The sequence below is a fragment of the Oncorhynchus clarkii genome, chromosome 9 (genome assembly GCF_045791955.1).
Source record: "Oncorhynchus clarkii lewisi isolate Uvic-CL-2024 chromosome 9, UVic_Ocla_1.0, whole genome shotgun sequence".
Classification (NCBI taxonomy): domain Eukaryota; kingdom Metazoa; phylum Chordata; class Actinopteri; order Salmoniformes; family Salmonidae; genus Oncorhynchus; species Oncorhynchus clarkii.
In genome coordinates this window covers 3,448,407-3,475,324 of record NC_092155.1, presented here as the reverse complement: position 1 = coordinate 3,475,324, position 26,918 = coordinate 3,448,407, and the positions used below count along the sequence as shown (strand labels likewise).

The 26,918-nt window shown below is 49.3% G+C and overlaps 2 protein-coding genes across 2 annotated transcripts in view; both read left to right on the top strand.

Moving 5' to 3' along the window:
• The window catches only part of LOC139417008 (Fc receptor-like protein 5), a 35,894-nt gene extending 35,473 nt beyond the window's left edge, over positions 1-421 (top strand). Inside the window, exon 9 of the mRNA XM_071166241.1 lies at positions 69-421. Within this exon, the coding sequence (XP_071022342.1) occupies positions 69-421 (353 nt within the window). The remainder of the gene's footprint in view (positions 1-68) is intronic.
• Positions 422-902: 481 nt separating this feature from the next.
• Positions 903-26,918, top strand: LOC139417007 (sialoadhesin-like). The gene is made up of 8 exons (XM_071166240.1): positions 903-918; positions 1,113-1,388; positions 1,772-2,014; positions 2,552-2,830; positions 3,735-3,974; positions 14,422-14,424; positions 26,078-26,194; positions 26,905-26,918. The coding sequence occupies exons 1-8, from the start codon at positions 903-905 to the stop codon at positions 26,916-26,918; spliced, it is 1,188 nt and encodes a 395-aa protein (XP_071022341.1).

Genomic DNA, 26,918 nt, shown 5'->3' with positions numbered 1-26,918 from the left:
TTATATACAGCTGGAGCTGTGATCCTGGAGAGACCTGTTTATATATGATGTTTGTATATTATATACAGATGGAGCTGTGATCCTGGAGAGACCTGCCCTTCCTGTGACTGAGGGAGATTCTGTGACTCTGCGCTGCAGATATCAGGGAATTCCCTCTGACATCACAGCTGATTTCTACAAAGATGGATCCCTCATCAGGACTGAGATTACAGGAGAGATGACCATCCCTGCAGTATCCAAGTCAGATGAAGGACTCTACAAGTGTACCATCTCTAAAGGAGAATCACCAGAGAGCTGGATGACTGTGACAGGTGAAAATATGAGAAACCTTGACATTCAGATTATCTGGTTCTTCTTTACACTGTTAAGAGGTGCTGAAACCTGCATTATAAACTGGGTGGTTCTTCTTTACACTGTTTAAGAGGTGCTGAAACCTGCATTATAAACTGGGTGGTTCTTCTTTACACTGTTAAGAGGTGCTGAAACCTGCATTATAAACTGGGTGGTTCTTCTTTACACTGTTAAGAGGTGCTGAAACCTGCATTATAAACTGGGTGGTTCTTCTTTACACTGTTAAGAGGTGCTGAAACCTGCATTATAAACTGGGTGGTTCTTCTTTACACTGTTAAGAGGTGCTGAAACCTGCATTATAAACTGGGTGGTTCTTCTTTACACTGTTAAGAGGTGCTGAAACCTGCATTATAAACTGGGTGGTTCTTCTTTACACTGTTAAGAGGTGCTGAAACCTGCATTATAAACTGGGTGGTTCTTCTTTACACTGTTAAGAGGTGCTGAAACCTGCATTATAAACTGGGTGGTTCTTCTTTACACTGTCAAGAGGTGCTGAAACCTGCATTATAAACTGGGTGGTTCCAGTCCTGAATGCTGATTGGCTGGAAGCAATGGTATATGAGAAACGTATAGCACGGGTATGACAAAGCATTTATTTTTATGCTAAACGGAGCTCTTCTTCTCATTCTCTCTCTCTCCTCCTTCCACCTTCCTCTCTCTCTCCTCCTCTCTACCTTCCTCTCCCTCTCTCCCTCTCTCTCTCTCTCTCTCTCTCTCTCTCTCTCTCCCTCTTTCCCTCCCTCTCTCCCTCTCTCTCTCAGATCTCTCTCTTCCTGCCTCTCTGAGTGTCAGTCCTGACAAATCTCAGTTCTTTGAATATGAGTTTGTCTCTCTGAGCTGTGAGGTTCAGGGGAACTCTGCTGGATGGAGACTGAAGAGATACACAGTCTCTGGGGTGCGTTCAGATTGTGGAAGAAAATGGGGAAAACCACAAGGGTCTTCATGCATCGTGTCACTAATACCATCAGACAGTGGAGTGTACTGGTGTGAGTCTGGGTCTGGAAAACACAGCAACGCTGTCAACATCACAGTACATGGTATGTCCACAAACACCATCTACTAACATTATAGTGTTTAGTGGTTCATCTGGTTTCAGATAGCTGATGTTATGTTTATATATGATGTTTATATATTATATACAGCTGGAGCTGTGATCCTGGAGAGACCTGTTTATATATTATATACAGCTGGAGCTGTGATCCTGGAGAGACCTGTTTATATATGATGTTTATATATTATATACAGTTGGAGCTGTGATCCTGGAGAGACCTGTTTATATATGATGTTTATATATTATATACAGCTGGAGCTGTGATCCTGGAGAGACCTGTTTATATATGATGTTTATATATTTATATACAGCTGGAGCTGTGATCCTGGAGAGACCTGTTTATATATGATGTTTGTATATTATATACAGATGGAGCTGTGATCCTGGAGAGCCCTGCCCTTCCTGTGACTGAGGGAGATTCTGTGACTCTGCGCTGCAGATATCAGGGAACTCCCTCTGACCTCACAGCTGATTTCTACAAAGATGGATCCCTCATCAGGAATGCGACTACAGGAGAGATGACCATCCCTGCAGTATCCAAGTCAGATGAAGGACTCTACAAGTGTACCATCTCTAAAGGAGAATCACCAGAGAGCTGGATGACTGTGACAGGTGAGAATATGAGAAACCTTGACATTCAGATGATCTGGTTCTTCTTTACACTGTTAAGAGGTGCTGAAACCTGCATTATAAACTGGGTGGTTCTTCTCTACACTGTTAAGAGGTGCTGAAACCTGCATTATAAACTGGGTGGTTCTTCTCTACACTGTTAAGAGGTGCTGAAACCTGCATTATAAACTGGGTGGTTCTTCTTGACACTGTTAAGAGATGCTGAAACCTGCATTATAAACTGGGTGGTTCTTCTTTACACTGTTAAGAGGTGCTGAAACCTGCATTATAAACTGGATGGTTCCAGCCCTGAATGCTGATTGGCTGGAAGCAATGGTATATGAGAAACGTATACCACGGATATGACAAAGCATTTATTTTTATGCTAAACGGAGCTCTTCTTCTCATGATCTCTCTCTCTCTCTCCTCCTTCCAAACTTCCTCTCTCTTTCTTCCTCTCTACCTTCCTCTCTCGCTCTCTCTCTCTCTCTCTCTCTCCTCCAGCCTCTCTCTCTCCTCCAGCCTCTCTCTCTCCTCCAGCCTCTCTCTCTCCTCCAGTATCTCTGAGTGTCAGTCCTGACAGATCTCAGTTCTTTGAATATGAGTCTGTCTCTCTGAGCTGTGAGGATCAGGGGAACTCTGCTGGATGGAGAGTGATGAGGAACGCAGAGAGAGGGAACCATACAGAGTGTAATACTGACTGGGGAAAACAACAAGGGCCTTCATGCAACACGTTACTAATACCATCAGACAGTGGAGTGTACTGGTGTGAGTCTGGGTCTGGAGAACACAGCAATGCTGTCAACATCACAGTACATGGTATGTCCACAAACACCATCTACTAACATTATAGTGTTTAGTGGTTCATCTGGTTTCAGATAGCTGATGTTATGTTTATATATGATGTTTATATATTATATACAGCTGGAGCTGTGATCCTGGAGAGACCTGTTTATATATTATATACAGCTGGAGCTGTGATCCTGGAGAGACCTGTTTATATATGATGTTCATATATTATATACAGCTGGAGCTGTGATCCTGGAGAGCCCTGTTTATATATGATGTTTATATATTATATACAGCTGGAGCTGTGATCCTGGAGAGACCTGTTTATATATGATGTTTATATATTATATACAGCTGGAGCTGTGATCCTGGAGAGACCTGTTTATATATGATGTTTAAATATTATATACAGCTGGTGCTGTGATCCTGGACAGACCTGTTTATATATGATGTTTATATATTATATATAGCTGGAGCTGTGATCCTGGAGAGACCTGTTTATATATGATGTTTATATATTATATACAGCTGGAGCTGTGATCCTGGAGAGACCTGTTTATATATGATGTTTATATATTATATACAGCTGGAGCTGTGATCCTGGAGAGACCTGTTTATATATGATGTTTATATATTATATACAGCTGGAGCTGTGATCCTAGAGAGACCTGTTTATATATGATGTTCATATATTATATACAGCTGGAGCTGTGATCCTGGAGAGACCTGTTTATATATGATGTTTATATATTATATACAGCTGGTGCTGTGATCCTGGAGAGACCTGTTTATATATGATGTTTATATATTATATACAGCTGGAGCTGTGATCCTGGAGAGACCTGTTTATATATGATGTTTATATATTATATACAGCTGGAGCTGTGATCCTGGAGAGCCCTGTTTATATATGATGTTTATATATTATACACAGCTGGAGCTGTGATCCTGGAGAGCCCTGCCCTTCCTGTGACTGAGGGAGATTCTGTGACTCTGCGCTGCAGATATCAGGGAATTCCCTCTGACATCACAGCTGATTTCTACAAAGATGGATCCCTCATCAGGACTGAGATTACAGGAGAGATGACCATCCCTGCAGTATCCAAGTCAGATGAAGGACTCTACAAGTGTACCAACTCTGGAGAATCACCAGAGAGCTGGATGACTGTGACAGGTGAGAATATGAGAAACCTTGACATTCAGATTATCTGTTTCTTCTTTACACTGTTAAGAGGTGCTGAAACCTGCATTATAAACTGGGTGGTTCTTCTTTACACTGTTAAGAGGTGCTGAAACCTGCATTATAAACTGGGTGGTTCTTCTTTACACTGTTAAGAGGTGCTGAAACCTGCATTATAAACTGGGTGGTTCTTCTTTACACTGTTAAGAGGTGCTGAAACCTGCATTATAAACTACTGGGGTCCAGCCCTCAATGCTGATTGGCTGGAAGCCGTGGTATAAATGTTATTAGTCACATGATGCTGCCACCACCATGCTTCAAGACCTCACAGTGACATGCTGACTGACCAGCCCTTAACCAACAGGTGTAGACCTCACAGTGAAATGCTGACTGGCCTGCCCTTAACCAACTGGTGTAGACCTCACAGTGAAATGCTGACTGACCAGCCCTTTCCTCCAAGATCGCATAGCAGTTCAGACGTCTTTTGTCCTCGTCTTGTCGTGTCCTGTATATATATATATATTTACAACTTTTTTCACATACATTTTATTTTTATTTTCCATCAACTCATCTTCTAAACACTCTCCTGCAACCAGCCTCACCAATTTATATTTATAAAAAAAGTATTATTTACCTCAGATCTGTAATCCTCCAAGAAGCTAGCCAGAAACTCCAAGAAGCTAGCCAGAAACTAGCCAGAAGCTAGCCAGGAGTTAGCCCAGAAGCTAATCCAGAAGCTAATCAGAAGCTAGTTAGCTTCTTTACTGGCAAATCGTTAGTATTCAGCTAACCACGGTTTGTGGTCATCAGATATCCTTTAGCTCGAAAATCTATCGAAAATCTATCGCCAGTTTTGTACGGCGCAGCGCGGCTCGGAACGGAACATACCGGACCAATTTTTCTCTCCATGTCCCTGGATTTCAACTGCTCTCTGGACATTCATACCCGGATCTCACAGCTAGCTAGCTGCTATCCGTGTGACAGTCGGCTTTCGTCGATTCCGGAGCAAACATCGATTGTTCCGGTGCTAGCCAGCTCCGTCAATCACTCCTGAGTTCCATCATTCACTCCTGGGCTGCAGTCACCTATCCGGACCCGTTTCACTGCCTACGCGGAGCCCCACCGGGCCTTCACAACTGGACTGCCGACGTTATCTACCTGAAGGAGATCCGGCTGGCTCCTCCGTCGCGACGTTACCTGAACGCCCATCTGCGGCCCGCTAACCGTTAGCTGTCTTACCGGCTGCTATCTGAATAGACAATCGGACAATTTATTTATTTTTATTATTATTATCTTTTCTTCTTGGGCCTCTATAACTATATCTATTGTTCTTATTTTTGTTGTTGTTGTGTGATTTGGATTCATCCCCTCTACCACACGGAACCCCACTAATCTACTGACCGAACGCAAGAGGTGGCTAACAACAGACTCCATCCTATGCTAGCTTGCTACCGATGGCCTGGCTAGCTGTCTAAATCGCCGTGAACCTCAACCAACCTCTCCACTCACTGGACCCTTTTGATCACTCGACTAAGCATGCCTCTCCTTAATGTCAATATGTCTTGTCCATTACTGTTCTGGTTAGTGTTTATTGGCTTATTTCACTGTAGAGCCTCTAGTCCTGCTCACTATACCTTATCCAACCTATTAGTTCCACCACCCACACATGCAATGACATCTCCTGGTTTCAATGATGTTTCTAGAGACAATATCTCTCTCTTCATCACTCAATACCTAGGTTTACCTCCACTGTATTCACATCCTACCTTACCTTTGTCTGTACATTATACCTTGATGCTATTTTATCGCCCCCAGAAACCTCCTTTTACTCTCTGTTCCAGACGTTCTAGACGACCAATTCTTATTGCTTTTAGCCGCACCCTTATTCTACTCCTCCTATGTTCCTCTGGCGATGTAGAGGTGAATCCAGGCCCTGCAGTGCCTAGCTCCACTCCTATTCCCCAGGCGCTCTCTTTTGACGACTTCTGTAACCGTAATAGCCTTGGTTTCATGCATGTTAACATTAGAAGCCTCCTCCCTAAGTTTGTTCTATTCACTGCTTTAGCACACTCTGCCAACCCAGATGTTCTAGCTGTGTCTGAATCCTGGCTTAGGAAGACCACCAAAAATTCAGACATTTTAATTCCAAACTACAACATTTTCAGACAAGATAGAACTGCCAAAGGGGGCGGTGTTGCAATCTACTGCAAAGATAGCCTGCAGAGTTCTGTCCTACTATCCAGGTCTGTACCCAAACAATTTGAACTTCTACTTTTAAAAATCCACCTCTCTAAAAACAAGTCTCTCACCATTGCCGCCTGCTATAGACCACCCTCTGCCCCCAGCTGTGCTCTGGACACCATATGTGAACTGATTGCCCCCCATCTATCTTCAGAGCTCGTGCTGCTAGGCGACCTAAACTGGAACATGCTTAACACCCCAGCCATCCTACAATCTAAACTTGATGCCCTCAATCTCACACAAATTATCAATGAACCTACCAGGTACCTACCCAAAGCCTTAAACACGGGCACCCTCATAGATATCATCCTAACCAACTTCCCCTCTAAATACACCTCTGCTGTCTTCAACCAAGATCTCAGCGATCACTGCCTCATTGCCTGCATCCGTAATGGGTCAGCGGTCAAACGACCTCCTCTCATCACTGTAAAACGCTCCCTGAAACACTTCAGCGAGCAGGCCTTTCTAATCGACCTGGCCGGGGTATCCTGGAAGGATATTGACCTCATCCCGTCAGTAGAGGATGCCTGGATATTTTTTAAAAATGCCTTCCTAACCATCTTAAATAAACATGCCCCATTCAAGAAATTTAGAACCAGGAACAGATATAGCCCTTGGTTCTCCCCAGACCTGACTGCCCTTAACCAACACAAAAACATCCTATGGCGTTCTGCATTAGCATCGAACAGCCCCCGTGATATGCAGCTGTTCAGGGAAGCTAGAAACCATTATACACAGGCAGTTAGAAAAGCCAAGGCTAGCTTTTTCAAGCAGAAATTTGCTTCTTGCAACACTAACTCAAAAAAGTTCTGGGACACTGTAAAGTCCATGGAGAATAAGAACACCTCCTCCCAGTTGCCCACTGCACTGAAGATAGGAAACACTGTCACCACTGATAAATCCACCATAATTGACAATTTCAATAAGCATTTTTCTACTGCTGGCCATGCTTTCCACCTGGCTACTCCTACCCCTGTCAACAGCACTGCACCCCCAACAGCAACTCGCCCAAGCCTTCCCCATTTCTCCTTCTCCCAAATCCATTCAGCTGATGTTCTGAAAGAGCTGCAAAATCTGGACCCCTACAAATCAGCCGGGCTAGACAATCTGGACCCTTTCTTTCTAAAATTATCTGCCGAAATTGTTGCCACCCCTATTACTAGCCTGTTCAACCTCTCTTTCGTGTCGTCTGAGATTCCCAAAGATTGGAAAGCAGCTGCGGTCATCCCCCTCTTCAAAGGGGGGGACACTCTTGACCCAAACTGCTACAGACCTATATCTATCCTACCATGCCTTTCTAAGGTCTTCGAAAGCCAAGTCAACAAACAGATTACCGACCATTTTGAATCTCACCATACCTTCTCTGCTATGCAATCTGGTTTCAGAGCTGATCATGGGTGCACCTCAGCCACGCTCAAGGTCCTAAACGATATCTTAACCGCCATCGATAAGAAACATTACTGTGCAGCCGTATTCATTGATCTAGCCAAGGCTTTCGACTCTGTCAATCACCACATCCTCATCGGCAGACTCAACAGCCTTGGTTTCTCAAATGATTGCCTCGCCTGGTTTACCAACTACTTCTCTGATAGAGTTCATTGTGTCAAATCGGAGGGTCTGTTGTCCGGACCTCTGGCAGTCTCCATGGGGGTGCCACAGGGTTCAATTCTTGGACCGACTCTCTTCTCTGTATACATTAATGAGGTCGCTCTTGCTGCTGGTGAGTCTCTGATCCACCTCTACGCAGACGACACCATTCTGTATACTTCCGGCCCTTCTTTGGACACTGTGTTAACAACCCTCCAGGCAAGCTTCAATGCCATACAACTCTCCTTCCGTGGCCTCCAATTGCTCTTAAATACAAGTAAAACTAAATGCATGCTCTTCAACCGATCGCTACCTGCACCTACCCGCCTGTCCAACATCACTACTCTGGACGGCTCTGACATAGAATACGTGGACAACTACAAATACTTAGGTGTCTGGTTAGACTGTAAACTCTCCTTCCAGACCCATATCAAACATCTCCAATCCAAAGTTAAATCTAGAATTGGCTTCCTATTTCGCAACAAAGCATCCTTCACTCATGCTGCCAAACATACCCTTGTAAAACTGACCATCCTACCAATCCTCGCCTTTGGCGATGTAATTTACAAAATAGCCTCCAATACCCTACTCAACAAATTGGATGCAGTCTATCACAGTGCAATCCGTTTTGTCACCAAAGCCCCATATACTACCCACCATTGCGACCTGTACGCTCTCGTTGGCTGGCCCTCGCTTCATACTCGTCGCCAAACCCACTGGCTCCATGTCATCTACAAGACCCTGCTAGGTAAAGTCCCCCCTTATCTCAGCTCGCTGGTCACCATAGCATCTCCCACCTGTAGCACACGCTCCAGCAGGTATATCTCTCTAGTCACCCCCAAAACCAATTCTTTCTTTGGCCGCCTCTCTTTCCAGTTCTCTGCTGCCAATGACTGGAACGAACTACAAAAATCTCTGAAACTGGAAACACTTATCTCCCTCACTAGCTTTAAGCACCAACTGTCAGAGCAGCTCACAGATTACTGCACCTGTACATAGCCCACCTATAATTTAGCCCTATCAACTACCTCTTTCCCAACTGTATTTAATTTATTTATTTATTTTGCTCCTTTGCACCCCATTATTTTTATTTCTACTTTGCACATTCTTCCATTGCAAAGCTACCATTCCAGTGTTTTACTTGCTATATTGTATTTACCTTGCCACCATGGCCTTTTTGCCTTTACCTCCCTTCTCACCTCATTTGCTCACATTGTATATAGACTTGTTTATACTTTATTATTGACTGTATGTTTGTTTTACTCCATGTGTAACTCTGTGTTGTTGTATCTGTCGAACTGCTTTGCTTTATCTTGGCCATGTCGCAATTGTAAATGAGAACTTGTTCTCAACTTGCCTACCTGGTTAAATAAAGGTAAAATAAAATAAATAAAAATTAACCAAAATAACAATAACGGGACTATATGCAGGATATTATGGTACTAAATAAAAGTGGAGGCTATATACAGGTCATTACGGTACAGAGTCAATGTGGAGGCTATATACAGGGTGTACCAGTACAGAGTCAATGTGGAGGCTATATACAGGGGGTACTGGTACAGAGTCAATGTGGAGGCTATTTACAGGGGGGAACCAGTACAGAGTCAATGTGGAGACTATAAACAGGGGGTACCAGTACAGAGTCAATGTGGAGACTATATACAGGGGGTACCAGTACAGAGTCAATGTGGAGGCTATTTACAGGGGGGTACCAGTACAGAGTCAATGTGGAGGCTATATACAGGAGGTATCGGTACAGAGTCAATGTGGAGGCTATATACAGGGTATTACGGTACAGAGTCAATGTGGAGGCTATATACAGGTTATTATGGTACAGAGTCAATGTGGAGGCTATATACAGAGGGTACCGGTACAGAGTCAATGTGGAGGCTAAATACAGGGGGTACCGGTACAGAGTCAATGTGGAGGCTAAATACAGGGGGTACCGGTACAGAGTCAATGTGGAGGCTATATACAGGGGGTACCGGTACAGAGTCAATATGGAGGCTATATACAGGGGGTACCGGTACAGAGTCAATGTGGAGGCTATATACAGGGTGTACCGGTACAGAGTCAATGTGGAGGCTATATACAGGTTATTATGGTACAGAGTCAATGTGGAGGCTATATACAGGGGGTACCGGTACAGAGTCAATGTGGAGGCTATATACAGGGGGTACCGGTACAGAGTCAATGTGGAGGCTATATACAGGTTATTATGGTACAGAGTCAATGTGGAGGCTATATACAGGGGGTAACGGTACAGAGTCAATGTGGAGGCTATATAAAGGGGGTACCGGTACAGAGTCAATGTGAAGGCTATATACAGGTTAATATGGTACAGAGTCAATGTGTAGGCTATATACAGGGGGTACCGGTACAGAGTCAATGTGGAGGCTATATACAGGGGGTACCGGTACAGAGTCAATGTGGAGGCTATATACAGGGGGTACCAGTACAGAGTCAATGTGGAGGCTATATGCAGGGTATTCCGGTACAGAGTCAATGTGGAGACTATATACAGGGGGTACTGGTACAGAGTCAATGTGGAGGCTATATACAGGGTTACCGGTACAGAGTCAATGTGGAGGCTATATACAGGGGGTACCGGTACAGAGTCAATGTGGAGGCTATATACAGGGGGTACAGGTACAGAGTCAATGTGGAGGCTATATACAGGGGTACCGGTACAGAGTCAATGTGGAGGCTATATACAGGGGGTTCCGGTACAGAGTCAATGTGGAGGCTATATACAGGGGGTACTAGTACAGAGTCAATGTGGAGGCTATATACAGGAGGTATCGGTACAGAGTCAATGTGGAGGCTATATACAGGGTATTACGGTACAGAGTCAATGTGGAGGCTATATACAGGTTATTATGGTACAGAGTCAATGTGGAGGCTATATACAGAGGGTACCGGTACAGAGTCAATGTGGAGGCTAAATACAGGGGGTACCGGTACAGAGTCAATGTGGAGGCTAAATACAGGGGGTACCGGTACAGAGTCAATGTGGAGGCTATATACAGGGGGTACCGGTACAGAGTCAATATGGAGGCTATATACAGGGGGTACCGGTACAGAGTCAATGTGGAGGCTATATACAGGGTGTACCGGTACAGAGTCAATGTGGAGGCTATATACAGGTTATTATGGTACAGAGTCAATGTGGAGGCTATATACAGGGGCGTACCAGTACAGAGTCAATGTGGATACTATAAACAGGGGGAACCAGTATAGAGTCAATGTGGAGGCTATATACAGGGGGTACCGGTACAGAGTCAATGTGGAGGCTATATACAGGGGGTACCGGTACAGAGTCAATGTGGAGGCTATATACAGGTTATTATGGTACAGAGTCAATGTGGAGGCTATATACAGGGGGTAACGGTACAGAGTCAATGTGGAGGCTATATAAAGGGGGTACCGGTACAGAGTCAATGTGAAGGCTATATACAGGTTAATATGGTACAGAGTCAATGTGTAGGCTATATACAGGGGGTACCGGTACAGAGTCAATGTGGAGGCTATATACAGGGGGTACCGGTACAGAGTCAATGTGGAGGCTATATACAGGGGGTACCAGTACAGAGTCAATGTGGAGGCTATATGCAGGGTATTCCGGTACAGAGTCAATGTGGAGACTATATACAGGGGGTACTGGTACAGAGTCAATGTGGAGGCTATATACAGGGGTACCGGTACAGAGTCAATGTGGAGGCTATATACAGGGGGTACCGGTACAGAGTCAATGTGGAGGCTATATACAGGGGGTACCGGTACAGAGTCAATGTGGAGGCTATATACAGGTTATTATGGTACAGAGTCAATGTGGAGGCTATATACAGGGGTTACCGGTTCAGAGTCATTGTGGAGGCCATATACAGGGGGAACCAGTATAGAGTCCATGTGGATGCTATATACAGGGGGTACTGGTACAGAGTCAATGTGGAGGCTAAATACAGGGGGTACCGGTACAGAGTCAATGTGGAGGCTATATACAGGGGGTACCGGTACAGAGTCAATGTGGAGGCTATATACACAAGGGTACCGGTACAGAGTCAATATGGAGGCTATATACAGGGGGTACCTGTACAGAGTCAAAGTGGAGGCTATATACAGGTTATTATGGTACAGAGTCAATGTGGAGGCTATATACAGGGGGTACCGGTACAGAGTCAATGTGGAGGCTATATACAGGGGGTACCGGTACAGAGTCAATGTGGAGGCTATATACAGGGGGTACCAGTACAGAGTCAATGTGGAGGCTATATGCAGGGTATTCCGGTACAGAGTCAATGTGGAGACTATATACAGGGGGTACTGGTACAGAGTCAATGTGGAGGCTATATACAGGGGTACCGGTACAGAGTCAATGTGGAGGCTATATACAGGGGGTACCGGTACAGAGTCAATGTGGAGGCTATATACAGGGGGTACCAGTACAGAGTCAATGTGGAGGCTATTTACAGGGGGGTACCAGTACAGAGTCAATGTGGAGGCTATATACAGGAGGTATCGGTACAGAGTCAATGTGGAGGCTATATACAGGGTATTACGGTACAGAGTCAATGTGGAGGCTATATACAGGTTATTATGGTACAGAGTCAATGTGGAGGCTATATACAGAGGGTACCGGTACAGAGTCAATGTGGAGGCTAAATACAGGGGTACCGGTACAGAGTCAATGTGGAGGCTAAATACAGGGGGTACCGGTACAGAGTCAATGTGGAGGCTATATACAGGGGGTACCGGTACAGAGTCAATATGGAGGCTATATACAGGGGGTACCGGTACAGAGTCAATGTGGAGGCTATATACAGGGTGTACCGGTACAGAGTCAATGTGGAGGCTATATACAGGTTATTATGGTACAGAGTCAATGTGGAGGCTATATACAGGGGCGTACCAGTACAGAGTCAATGTGGATACTATAAACAGGGGGAACCAGTATAGAGTCAATGTGGAGGCTATATACAGGGGGTACCGGTACAGAGTCAATGTGGAGGCTATATACAGGGGGTACCGGTACAGAGTCAATGTGGAGGCTATATACAGGTTATTATGGTACAGAGTCAATGTGGAGGCTATATACAGGGGGTAACGGTACAGAGTCAATGTGGAGGCTATATAAAGGGGGTACCGGTACAGAGTCAATGTGGAGGCTATATACAGGGGGTACCGGTACAGAGTCAATATGGAGGCTATATACAGGGGGTACCGGTACAGAGTCAATGTGGAGGCTATATACAGGGGGTACCAGTACAGAGTCAATGTGGAGGCTATATGCAGGGTATTCCGGTACAGAGTCAATGTGGAGACTATATACAGGGGGTACTGGTACAGAGTCAATGTGGAGGCTATATACAGGGGTACCGGTACAGAGTCAATGTGGAGGCTATTTACAGGGGGTACCGGTACAGAGTCAATATGGAGGCTATATACAGGGGGTACCGGTACAGAGTCAATGTGGAGGCTATATACAGGTTATTATGGTACAGAGTCAATGTGGAGGCTATATACAGGGGTTACCGGTTCAGAGTCATTGTGGAGGCCATATACAGGGGGAACCAGTATAGAGTCCATGTGGATGCTATATACAGGGGGTACTGGTACAGAGTCAATGTGGAGGCTAAATACAGGGGGTACCGGTACAGAGTCAATGTGGAGGCTATATACAGGGGGTACCGGTACAGAGTCAATGTGGAGGCTATATACACAAGGGTACCGGTACAGAGTCAATATGGAGGCTATATACAGGGGGTACCTGTACAGAGTCAAAGTGGAGGCTATATACAGGTTATTATGGTACAGAGTCAATGTGGAGGCTATATACAGGGGGTACCGGTACAGAGTCAATGTGGAGGCTATATACAGGGGGTACCGGTACAGAGTCAATGTGGAGGCTATATACACAAGGGTACCGGTACAGAGTCAATATGGAGGCTATATACAGGGGGTACCGGTACAGAGTCAAAGTGCATGGGCACCGGTTAGTCGAGGTAATTGAGGTAATATGTACATGTAGTTAGAGTTATTAAAGTCTCTATGCATAGATAATAACAGAGACTAGCAGCAGCGTAGAAGATGGGTGGGGGGGGCAATGCAAATAGTCTGGGTAGCCATTTTATTAGATGTTCAGTAGTCTTATGGCTTGGGGGTAGAAGCTGTTTTTAAGCCTCTTGGACCTAGTCTTGGCATTCCGGTACCACTTGCGGTAGCAGAGAGAACGCTCTATGCCTATGGTGGCTGGAGTCTTTGATTATTTTTAGGGCCTTCCTCTGACACCGCCTGGTACAGAGGTCCTGGATGGCAGGAAGCTTGGCCCTGGGCCGTACCCACTACCCTCTGTAGTGCCTTACGGTCAGATGCCGAGCAGTTGCCGTACCAGGCAGTGATGCAACCAGTCATGATGCTCTCGATGGTGAAGCTGTAGAACCTTTTTAGGATCTGAGGACCCATGCCAAATCTTTTCAGTCACCTGAGTGGGAATAGGTTTTGTCGGGCCCTCTTCATGACTGTCTTGGTGTGCTTGGACCATGTTATTTTGTTTGTTATGTTGACACTTGAAGCTCTCGACCTGCTCCACTACATCCCTTTCGATGAGAATGAGGGCGTGCTCGGTCCTCTTTTCCTGTAGTCCACAATCATCTCCTTTGTCTTGTTCACGTTGAGGGAGAATTTGTTGTCCCAGCACCACACGTCCAGGTCTCTGACCTCCTCCCTAGGATGTCTCGTCGTTGTTGGTGATCAGGCCTACCACTGTTGTTTCATCGGCAAACTTAATGTTGGTGTTGGAGTCGTGCCTGGCTGTGCAGTCATGAGTGAACAGGGAGTACAGGAGGAGACTGAGTACGCACCCCTGAGGGGCCCCTGTGTTGAAGATCAGCGTGGAAAATGTGTTGTTACCTAACCTTACCACCTGGGGGCTGCCCGTAGAGTCCCACTCCTTGAAAGCGGCAGCTCTACCCTTTAGCTGAGTGCGAATGTTGCCTGTAATATATGGCTTCTGGTTGGGTTATGTATGTACAGTCACTGTGACGACGACGTCCTCGATGCACTTATTGATGAAGCCAATGACTGATGTGGTGTACTCCTCAATGCCATCGGAAGAATCCCGGGAACATATTCCAGTCTGTGCTAGCAAAAGGGTCCTGTGGCTTAGCATCTGCTTCATCTGACCACTTTTGTATTGAGCGTGTCACTGGTGCTTCCTGCTTTAATTTTTGCTTGTAAGCAGGAGTCAGGAGGATAGAATTATGGTCAGATTTGCCAAATGGAGGGCGAGGGAGAGCTTTATACGCGTCTCTGTGTGTGGAGTAAAGGTAGTCTAGAGTTTTTTCCCACTGGTTGCCCATTGAACATGCTGATAGACATTTGGTAAAACAGATTTAAGGTTCCCTGCATTAAAGTCCCCGGCCACTAGGAGTGCCGCCTCTGGATGAGCATATTCTTTGCTTATGTTGTAATACAAGTCATTGAGTGTGGTCTTAGTGCATCGGTCTGTGCTGGTATGTAGACAGATACAGATGTAAACTCTCTAGGTAAATAGTGTGGGCTACAGCTTATCATGAGATACTCTACCTCAGGCGAGCAAAACCATGAGACTTCCTTAGATATCGTACACCAGCTGTTGTTTACAAATATACATAGTCCGACCCCTCCCACCTTGTCTTACCAGACTCTGCTGTTCTATCCTGCTGATACAGCGTGTAACGATCCCGCTGTATGTTGGTCATGTCGTCGTTCAGCCACGACTCAATGAAGCAGAAGATATTACAGTTTTAATGTCCCGTTGGTAGTTTCATCTTCCTCGTAGGTCATCAATTTTATTTTCCATTGATTGCATGTTAGCTGATTGCACTGGGGGTTTATTCAATCTTCCTCCAACTGCCATTCCATCTCCAGCAGTCCCAGTGTTGTCCATGTCTCTACCCAGCACCATCTCCAGTGTTGTCCATGTCTCTACCCATCACCATCTCCAGTGTTGTCCATCTATCTGCCCAGCACCATCCCAGTGTTGTCCATCTCTCTGCCCAGCACCATCCCAGTGTTGTCCATCTCTCTGCCCAGCACCATCCCAGTGTTGTCCATCTCTCTGCCCAGCACCATCCCAGTGTTGACCATCTCTCTGCCCAGCACCATCTCCAGTTTTGTCCATGTCTCTGCCCAGCACCATCCCAGTGTTGTCCATGTCTCTACCCATCACCATCTCCAGTGTTGTCCATGTCTCCCCCCAGCACCATCTCCAGTGTTGTCCATGTCTCTGCCCAGCACCATCTCCAGTGTTGTCCATGTCTCTGCCCAGCACCATCTCCAGTGTTGTCCATGTCTCTGCCCAGCACCAACTCCAGTGTTGTCCATGTCTCCCCCCAGCACCATCTCCAGTGTTGTCCATGTCTCTGCCCAGCACCATCTCCAGTGTTGTCCATGTCTCTGCCCAGCACCATCTCCAGTGTTGTCCATGTCTCTGCCCAGCACAATCTCCAGTGTTGTCCATGTCTCTACCCATCACCATCTCAGTGTTGGCCATCTCTCTGCCCAGCACCATCTCCAGTGTTGTCCATGTCTCCCCCCAGCACCTTCTCCAGTGTTTTCCATCTCTCAGCCCAGGACCATCCCAGTGTTGTCCATCTCTCTGCCCAGCACCATCCCAGTGTTGTCCATCTCTCTGCCCAGCACCATCTCCAGTGTTGTCCATGTCTCTGCCCAGCACCATCCCAGTGTTGTCCGTGTCTCTGCCCATAACCATCTCGAGTGTTGTCCATCTCTCTACCCATCACCATCTCCAGTGTTGTCCATCTCTCTACCCAGCACCATCTCCAGTGTTGTCCATGTCTCCCCCCAGCACCATCTCCAGTGTTGCCCATATCGCTGCCCAGCACCATCCCAGTGTTGTCCATGTCTCTACCCATCACCATCTCCAGTGTTGTCCATGTCTCCCCCCAGCACCATCTCCAGTGTTGTCCATGTCTCTGCCCAGCACCATCTCCAGTGTTGTCCATGTCTCTGCCCAGCACCATCTCCAGTGTTGTCCATGTCTCTGCCCAGCACCAACTCCAGTGTTGTCCATGTCTCCCCCCAGCACCATCTCCAGTGTTGTCCATGTCTCTGCCCAGCACCATCTCCAGTGTTGTCCATGTCTCTGCCCAGCACCATCTCCAGTGTTGTCCATGTCTCTGCCCAGCACAATCTCCAGTGTTGTCCATGTCTCTACCCATCACCATCTCAGTGTTGGCCATCTCTCTGCCCAGCACCATCTCCAGTGTTGTCCATGTCTCCCCCCAGCACCTTCTCCAGTGTTTTCCATCTCTCAGCCCAGGACCATCCCAGTGTTGTCCATCTCTCTGCCCAGCACCATCCCAGTGTTGTCCATCTCTCTGCCCAGCACCATCTCCAGTGTTGTCCATGTCTCTGCCCAGCACCATCCCAGTGTTGTCCGTGTCTCTGCCCATAACCATCTCGAGTGTTGTCCATCTCTCTACCCATCACCATCTCCAGTGTTGTCCATCTCTCTACCCAGCACCATCTCCAGTGTTGTCCATGTCTCCCCCCAGCACCATCTCCAGTGTTGCCCATATCGCTGCCCAGCACCGCCCAGTGTTGTCCATCTCTCTGCCCAGCACCATCCCAGTGTTGTCCATCTCTCTGCCCAGCACCATCTCCAGTGTTGTCCATGTCTCTGCACAGCACCATCTCCAGTGTTGTCCATGTCTCTGCCCAGCACCATCTCCAGTGTTGTCCATGTCTCCCCCCAGCACTATCTCCAGTGTTGTCCATCTCTCTGCCCAGCACCATCTCCAGTGTTGTCAATGTCTCTGCCCAGCACCATCTCCAGTGTTGTCCATGTCTCTGCCCAGCACCATCTCCAGTGTTGTCCATGTCTCTGCCCAGCACCATCTCCAGTGTTGTCCATGTCTCTGCCCAGCACTATCTCAAGTGTTGTCCATGTCTCCTCCCAGCACCATCTCCAGTGTTGTCCATGTCTCTGCCCAGCACCATCTCCAGTGTTGTCCATGTCTCTGCCCAGCACCATCTCCAGTGTTGTCAATGTCTCTGCCCAGCACAATCTCCAGTGTTGTCCATGTCTCTGCCCAGCACCATCTCCAGTGTTGTCCATGTCTCTGCCCAGCACCATCCCAGTGTTGTCCATGTCTCTGCCCAGCACCATCCCAGTATTGTCCATCTCTCTGCCCAGCACCATCCCAGTGTTGTCCATGTCTCTGCCCAGCACCATCTCCAGTGTTGTCCATGTCTCTGCCCAGCACCATCCCAGTGTTGTCCATGTCTCTGCCCAGCACCATCCCAGTGTTGTCCATGTCTCTGCCCATCACCATCCCAGTGTTGTCCATGTCTCTGCCCAGCACCATCCCAGTGTTGTACATCTCTCTGCCCATCACCATCCCAGTGTTGTCCATCTCTGCCCAGCACCATCCCAGTGTTGTCCATGTCTCTGCCCAGCACCATCCCAGTGTTGTCCATGTCTCTGCCCATCACCATCTCCAGTGTTGTCCATCTCTCTGCCCAGCACCATCTCCAGTGTTGTCCATCTCTCTGCCCAGCACCATCTCCAGTGTTGTCCATGTCTCTGCCCAGCACCATCCCAGTGTTGTCCATCTCTCTGCCCAGCACCATCCCAGTGTTGTCCATCTCTCTGCCCATCACCATCCCAGTGTTGTCCATGTCTCTGCCCAGCACCATCTCCAGTGTTGTCCATCTCTCTGCCCAGCACCATCTCCAGTGTTGTCCATGTCTCTGCCCAGCACCATCCCAGTGTTGTCCATGTCTCTGCCCAGCACAATCCCAGTGTTGTCCATGTCTCTGCCCAGCACCATCCCAGTGTTGTCCATGTCTCTGCTCAGCACCATCCCAGTGTTGTCCATGTCTCTGCCCAGCACCATCCCAGTGTTGTCCATGTCTCTGCCCAGCACCATCCCAGTGTTGTCCATGTCTCTGCTCAGCACCATCCCAGTGTTGTCCATGTCTCTACCCATCACCATCCCAGTGTTGTCCATCTCCCTGCCCAGCCCCATCTCCAGTGTTGTCCATGTCTCCCCCCAGCACCATCTCCAGTGTTGTCCATCTCGCTGCCCAGCACCGCCCAGTGTTGTCCATCTCTCTGCCCAGCACCATCCCAGTGTTGTCCATCTCTCTGCCCAGCACCATCTCCAGTGTTGTCCATGTCTCTGCACAGCACCATCTCCAGTGTTGTCCATGTCTCTGCCCATCACCATCTCCAGTGTTGTCCATGTCTCCCCCCAGCACTATCTCCAGTGTTGTCCATCTCTCTGCCCAGCACCATCTCCAGTGTTGTCAATGTCTCTGCCCAGCACCATCTCCAGTGTTGTCCATGTCTCTGCCCAGCACCATCTCCAGTGTTGTCCATGTCTCTGCCCAGCACCATCTCCAGTGTTGTCAATGTCTCTGCCCAGCACAATCTCCAGTGTTGTCCATGTCTCTGCCCAGCACCATCTCCAGTGTTGTCCATGTCTCTGCCCAGCACCATCCCAGTGTTGTCCATGTCTCTGCCCAGCACCATCCCAGTATTGTCCATCTCTCTGCCCAGCACCATCCCAGTGTTGTCCATCTCTCTGCCCAGCACCATCTCCAGTGTTGTCCATGTCTCTGCCCAGCACCATCCCAGTGTTGCCCATGTCTCTGCCCAGCACCATCCCAGTGTTGTCCATGTCTCTGCCCAGCACCATCCCAGTGTTGTCCATGTCTCTGCCCAGCACCATCCCAGTGTTGTCCATGTCTCTGCCCAGCACCATCCCAGTGTTGTACATCTCTCTGCCCAGCACCATCCCAGTGTTGTCCATCTCTCTGCGCAGCACCATCTCCAGTGTTGTCCATGTCTCTGCCCATCACCATCCCAGTGTTGTCCATCTCTCTGCCCAGCACCATCGCAAGTGTTGTCCATCTCTCTGCCCATCACCATCCCAGTGTTGTCCATGTCTCTGCCCAGCACCATCCCAGTGTTGTCCATGTCTCTGCCCAGCACCATCCCAGTGTTGTCCATGTCTCTGCCCAGCACCATCCCATTGTTGTACATCTCTCTGCCCAGCACCATCCCAGTGTTGTCCATCTCTCTGCCCAGCACCATCTCCAGTGTTGTCCATGTCTCTGCCCAGCACCATCCCAGTGTTGTCCATCTCTCTGCCCAGCACCATCTTCAGTGTTGCCCATGTATCTGCCCAGCACCATCCCAGCAGTGTTGTCCATGTCTCTGCCCATCACCATCTCCAGTGTTGTCCATCTCTCTGCCCAGCACCATCTCCAGTGTTGTCCATCTCTCTGCCCAGCACCATCTCCAGTGTTGTCCATGTCTCTGCCCAGCACCATCCCAGTGTTGTCCATGTCTCTGCCCAGCACCATCTCCAGTGTTGTCCATGTCTCTACCCAGCACCATCTCCAGTGTTGTCCATGTCTCTACCAGCACCATCTCCAGTGTTGTCCATGTCTCTGCCCAGCACCATCTCCAGTGTTGTCCATGTCTCTGCCCAGTACCATCCCAGTGTTGTCCATCTCTCTGCCCAGCAACATCCCAGTGTTGTCCATGTCTTTGCCCAGCACCATCCCAGTGTTGTCCATCTCTCTGCCCAGCACCATCTCCAGTGTTGTCCATGTCTCTGCCCAGCACCATCCCAGTGTTGTCCATGTCTCTGCCCAGCACCATCCCAGTGTTGTCCATGTCTCTGCCCAGCACCATCCCATTGTTGTCCATGTCTCTGCCCAGCACCATCCCAGTGTTGTCCATGTCTCTGCCCAGCATCATCCCAGTGTTGTCCATGTCTCTGCCCAGCACCATCCCAGTGTTGTCCATGTCTCTGCCCAGCACCATCCCAGTGTTGTCCATCTCTGCCCAGCACCATCCCAGTGTTGTCCATGTCTCTGCCCAGCACCATCCCAGTGTTGTCCATGTCTCTGCCCATCACCATCTCCAGTGTTGTCCATCTCTCTGCCCAGCACCATCTCCAGTGTTGTCCATCTCTCTGCCCAGCACCATCTCCAGTGTTGTCCATGTCTCTGCCCAGCACCATCCCAGTGTTGTCCATCTCTCTGCCCAGCACCATCCCAGTGTTGTCCATCTCTCTGCCCATCACCATCCCAGTGTTGTCCATGTCTCTGCCCAGCACCATCTCCAGTGTTGTCCATCTCTCTGCCCAGCACCATCTCCAGTGTTGTCCATGTCTCTGCCCAGCACCATCCCAGTGTTGTCCATGTCTCTGCCCAGCACCATCCCAGTGTTGTCCATGTCTCTGCTCAGCACCATCCCAGTGTTGTCCATGTCTCTGCCCAGCACCATCCCAGTGTTGTCCATGTCTCTGCCCAACACCATCCCAGTGTTGTCCGTGTCTCTGCCCATAACCATCTCGAGTGTTGTCCATCTCTCTACCCATCACCATCCCAGTGTTGTCCATGTCTCTGCCCATCACCATCTCCAGTGTTGTCCATGTCCATGTCTCCCCCCAGCACTATCTCCAGTGTTGTCCATGTCTCTGCCCAGCACCATCCCAGTGTTGTCCATGTCTCTGCCCAGCATCATCCCAGTGTTGTCCATCTCTCTGCCCAGCACCATCTCCAGTGTTGTCAATGTCTCTGCCCAGCACCATCTCCAGTGTTGTCCATGTCTCTGCCCAGCACCATCTCCAGTGTTGTCCATGTCTCTGCCCAGCACCATCTCCAGTGTTGTCAATGTCTCTGCCCAGCACCATCTCCAGTGTTGTCCATGTCTCTGCCCAGCACCATCTCCAGTGTTGTCCATCTCTCTGCCCAGCACCATCCCAGTGTTGTCCATCTCTCTGCCCAGCACCATCTCCAGTGTTGTCCATGTCTCTGCACAGCACCATCTCCAGTGTTGTCCATCTCTCTGCCCAGCACCATCCCAGTGTTGTCCATCTCTCTGCCCAGCACCATCTCCAGTGTTGTCCATGTCTCTGCACAGCACCATCTCCAGTGTTGTCCATCTCTCTGCCCATCACCATCCCAGTGTTGTCCATCTCTGCCCAGCACCATCCCAGTGTTGTCCATGTCTCTGCCCAGCACCATCCCAGTGTTGTCCATGTCTCTGCCCATCACCATCTCCAGTGTTGTCCATCTCTCTGCCCAGCACCATCTCCAGTGTTGTCCATGTCTCTGCCCAGCACTATCTCCAGTGTTGTCCATCTCTCTGCCCATCACCATCCCAGTGTTGTCCATGTCTCTGCCCAGCACCATCCCAGTGTTGTCCATGTCTCTGCCCAGCACCATCCCAGTGTTGTCCATCTCTCTGCCCAGCACCATCCCAGTGTTGTCCATCTCTCTGCCCAGCACCATCTCCAGTGTTGTCCATGTCTCTGCCCAGCACCATCCCAGTGTTGTCCATGTCTCTGCCCAGCACCATCCCAGTGTTGTCCATCTCTCTGCCCAGCACCATCCCAGTGTTGTCCATCTCTCTGCCCAGCACCATCTCCAGTGTTGTCCATGTCTTTGCCCAGCACCATCCCAGTGTTGTCCATGTCTCTGCCCAGCACCATCCCAGTGTTGTCCATGTCTCTGCCCAGCACCATCCCATTGTTGTCCATGTCTCTGCCCAGCACCATCCCAGTGTTGTCCATGTCTCTGCCCAGCATCATCCCAGTGTTGTCCATGTCTCTGCCCAGCACCATCCTAGTGTTGTCCATGTCTCTGCCCAGCACCATCCCAGTGTTGTCCATGTCTCTGCCCAGCACCATCCCAGTGTTGTCCATGTCTCTGCCCAGCACCATCCCATTGTTGTCCATCTCTCTGCCCAGCACCATCCCAGTGTTGTCCATCTCTCTGCCCAGCACCATCTCCAGTGTTGTCCATGTCTCTGCCCAGCACCATCCCAGTGTTGTCCATCTCTCTGCCCAGCACCATCTCCAGTGTTGTCCATGTCTCTGCCCAGCACCATCCCAGCAGTGTTGTCCATGTCTCTGCCCATCACCATCTCCAGTGTTGTCCATCTCTCTGCCCAGCACCATCTCCAGTGTTGTCCATCTCTCTGCCCAGCACCATCTCCAGTGTTGTCCATGTCTCTGCCCAGCACCATCCCAGTGTTGTCCATGTCTCTGCCCAGCACCATCTCCAGTGTTGTCCATGTCTCTACCCAGCACCATCTCCAGTGTTGTCCATGTCTCTACCAGCACCATCTCCAGTGTTGTCCATGTCTCTGCCCAGCACCATCTCCAGTGTTGTCCATGTCTCTGCCCAGTACCATCCCAGTGTTGTCCATCTCTCTGCCCAGCAACATCCCAGTGTTGTCCATGTCTTTGCCCAGCACCATCCCAGTGTTGTCCATCTCTCTGCCCAGCACCATCTCCAGTGTTGTCCATGTCTCTGCCCAGCACCATCCCAGTGTTGTCCATGTCTCTGCCCAGCACCATCCCAGTGTTGTCCATGTCTCTGCCCAGCACCATCCCATTGTTGTCCATGTCTCTGCCCAGCACCATCCCAGTGTTGTCCATGTCTCTGCCCAGCATCATCCCAGTGTTGTCCATGTCTCTGCCCAGCACCATCCCAGTGTTGTCCATGTCTCTGCCCAGCACCATCCCAGTGTTGTCCATGTCTCTGCCCAGCACCATCCCAGTGTTGTCCATGTCTCTGCCCAGCACCATCCCATTGTTGTCCATCTCTCTGCCCAGCACCATCCCAGTGTTGTCCATCTCTCTGCCCAGCACCATCTCCAGTGTTGTCCATGTCTCTGCCCAGCACCATCCCAGTGTTGTCCATGTCTCTGCCCAGCACCATCCCAGTTTTGTCCATGTCTCTGCCCAGCACCATCCCAGTGTTGTCCATGTCTCTGCCCAGCACCATCCCATTGTTGTCCATCTCTCTGCCCAGCACCATCCCAGTGTTGTCCATCTCTCTGCCCAGCTCCATCTCCAGTGTTGTCCATGTCTCTGCCCAGCACCATCCCAGTGTTGTCCATCTCTCTGCCCAGCACCATCTCCAGTGTTGTCCATGTCTCTGCCCAGCACCATCCCAGCAGTGTTGTCCATGTCTCTGCCCATCACCATCTCCAGTGTTGTCCATCTCTCTGCCCAGCACCATCTCCAGTGTTGTCCATCTCTCTACCCAGCACCATCTCCAGTGTTGTCCATGTCTCTGCCCAGCACCATCCCAGTGTTGTCCATCTCTCTGCCCAGCATCATCCCAGTGTTGTCCATGTCTCTGCCCAGCACCATCCCAGTGTTGTCCATGTCTCTGCCCAGCACCATCCCAGTGTTGTCCATGTCTCTGCCCAGCACCATCCCAGTGTTGTCCATGTCTCTGCCCAGCACCATCCCATTGTTGTCCATCTCTCTGCCCAGCACCATCCCAGTGTTGTCCATCTCTCTGCCCAGCACCATCTCCAGTGTTGTCCATGTCTCTGCCCAGCACCATCCCAGTGTTGTCCATGTCTCTGCCCAGCACCATCCCAGTGTTGTCCATGTCTCTGCCCAGCACCATCCCAGTGTTGTCCATGTCTCTGCCCAGCACCATCCCATTGTTGTCCATCTCTCTGCCCAGCACCATCCCAGTGTTGTCCATCTCTCTGCCCAGCACCATCTCCAGTGTTGTCCATGTCTCTGCCCAGCACCATCCCAGTGTTGTCCATCTCTCTGCCCAGCACCATCTCCAGTGTTGTCCATGTCTCTGCCCAGCACCATCCCAGCAGTGTTGTCCATGTCTCTGCCCATCACCATCTCCAGTGTTGTCCATCTCTCTGCCCAGCACCATCTCCAGTGTTGTCCATCTCTCTACCCAGCACCATCTCCAGTGTTGTCCATGTCTCTGCCCAGCACCATCCCAGTGTTGTCCATGTCTCTGCCCATCACCATCTCCAGTGTTGTCCATGTCTCTAACCAGCACCATCTCCAGTGTTGTCCATGTCTCTACCAGCACCATCTCCAGTGTTGTCCATCTCTCTGCCCAGCACCATCTCCAGTGTTGTCCATGTCTCTGCCCAGCACCATCCCAGTGTTGTCCATGTCTCTGCCCAGCACCATCCCAGTGTTGTCCATGTCTCTGCCCAGCACCATCCCATTGTTGTCCATGTCTCTGCCCAGCACCATCCCAGTGTTGTCCATGTCTCTGCCCAGCATCATCCCAGTGTTGTCCATGTCTCTGCCCAGCACCATCCCAGTGTTGTCCATGTCTCTGCCCAGCACCATCCCAGTGTTGTCCATGTCTCTGCCCAGCACCATCCCAGTGTTGTCCATGTCTCTGCCCAGCACCATCCCATTGTTGTCCATCTCTCTGCCCAGCACCATCCCAGTGTTTTCCATCTCTCTGCCCAGCACCATCTCCAGTGTTGTCCATGTCTCTGCCCAGCACCATCCCAGTGTTGTCCATGTCTCTGCCCATCACCATCTCCAGTGTTGTCCATCTCTCTGCCCAGCACCATCTCCAGTGTTGTCCATCTCTCTGCCCAGCACCATCTCCAGTGTTGTCCATGTCTCTGCCCAGCACCATCCCAGTGTTGTCCATGTCTCTGCCCAGCACCATCCCAGTGTTGTCCATGTCTCTGCCCAGCATCATCCCAGTGTTGTCCATGTCTCTGCCCAGCACCATCCCAGTGTTGTCCATGTCTCTGCCCAGCACCATCCCAGTGTTGTCCATGTCTCTGCCCAGCACCATCCCAGTGTTGTCCATGTCTCTGCCCAGCACTATCCCATTGTTGTCCATCTCTCTGCCCAGCACCATCCCAGTGTTGTCCATCTCTCTGCCCAGCACCATCTCCAGTGTTGTCCATGTCTCTGCCCAGCACCATCCCAGTGTTGTCCATGTCTCTGCCCATCACCATCTCCAGTGTTGTCCATCTCTCTGCCCAGCACCATCTCCAGTGTTGTCCATCTCTCTGCCCAGCACCATCCCAGTGTTGTCCATGTCTCTGCCCATCACCATCTCCAGTGTTGTCCATGTCTCTACCCAGCACCATCCCAGTGTTGTCCATGTCTCTACCAGCACCATCTCCAGTGTTGTCCATGTCTCTGCCCAGCACCATCCCAGTGTTGTCCATGTCTCTACCAGCACCATCTCCAGTGTTTTCCATGTCTCTGCCCAGCACCATCCCAGTGTTGTCCATGTCTCCACCAGCACCATCTCCAGTGTTGTCCATGTCTCTACCCAGCACCATCCCAGTGTTGTCCATGTCTCTACCAGCACCATCTCCAGTGTTGTCCATGTCTCTCTCCAGTGTTGTCCTTGTCTCTCTCCATCACCATCTCCAGTGTTAAATTGTTTTCTTTCTCCAACTGCAGTTCCAACTCCCATTCCATCTCCAGCAGTCCCAGTGTTGTCCATGTCTCTACCCAGGCTGCTGTGTAGTCTACTGGTGGGGTCTCCCTACCTGCTGGTGACCATCATACTGCTGGTGAAAGGCTGCAGGAGCAGTGCTCAAGGTGAGATCCTGAGTTTATACAGGATTGCTTCATTTGTAAATCAGAATTATATTATTATGGCCATTGAAATGCTGGCTATTAAAATTAGATCCAACAAGAACAACAAGGGAAATCCAGGGGGAAAAACAAAAGTGTCAATGCATGTTGATGAGTCTAGTCTGGATCCCTGCAGAGTCTCAATGTATGTTGATGAGTCTAGTCTGGATCCCTGCAGAGTCTCAATGTATGTTGATGAGTCTAGTCTGGATCCCTGCAGAGTCTCAATGTATGTTTATGAGTCTAGTCTGGATCCCTGCAGAGTCTCAATGTATGTTGATGAGTCTAGTCTGGATCCCTGCAGAGTCTCAATGTATGTTGATGAGTCTGGATCCCTGCAGAGTCTCAATGTATGTTGATGACTCTAGTCTGGATCCCTGCAGAGTCTCAATGTATGTTGATGACTCTAGGCTGGATCCCTGCAGAGTCTCAATGTATGTTGATGACTCTAGTCTGGATCCCTGCAGAGTCTCAATGTATGTTGATGACTCTAGTCTGGATCCCTGCAGAGTCTCAATGTATGTTGATGACTCTAGTCTGAATCCCTTCAGAGTCTCAATGTATGTTGATGACTCTAGTCTGAATCCCTTCAGAGTCTCAATGTATGTTGATGAGTCTAGTCCCCAATCTGGATCCCTGCACAGTCTCATTGAAGATCTTGGTCACTTTTCTAGCCTCTCTGGACTAA

What these genes read in the sequence shown, in the direction of transcription:
- LOC139417007 (XM_071166240.1), top strand. An exon ending in GAGCTGGATGACTGTGACAG is followed by an intron (nt 2,015 to 2,551) that starts GTGAGAATATGA and finishes TCTCTCCTCCAG; the next exon opens with CCTCTCTCTCTCCTCCAGTA. An exon ending in TGTCAACATCACAGTACATG is followed by an intron (nt 2,831 to 3,734) that starts GTATGTCCACAA and finishes TATTATACACAG; the next exon opens with CTGGAGCTGTGATCCTGGAG.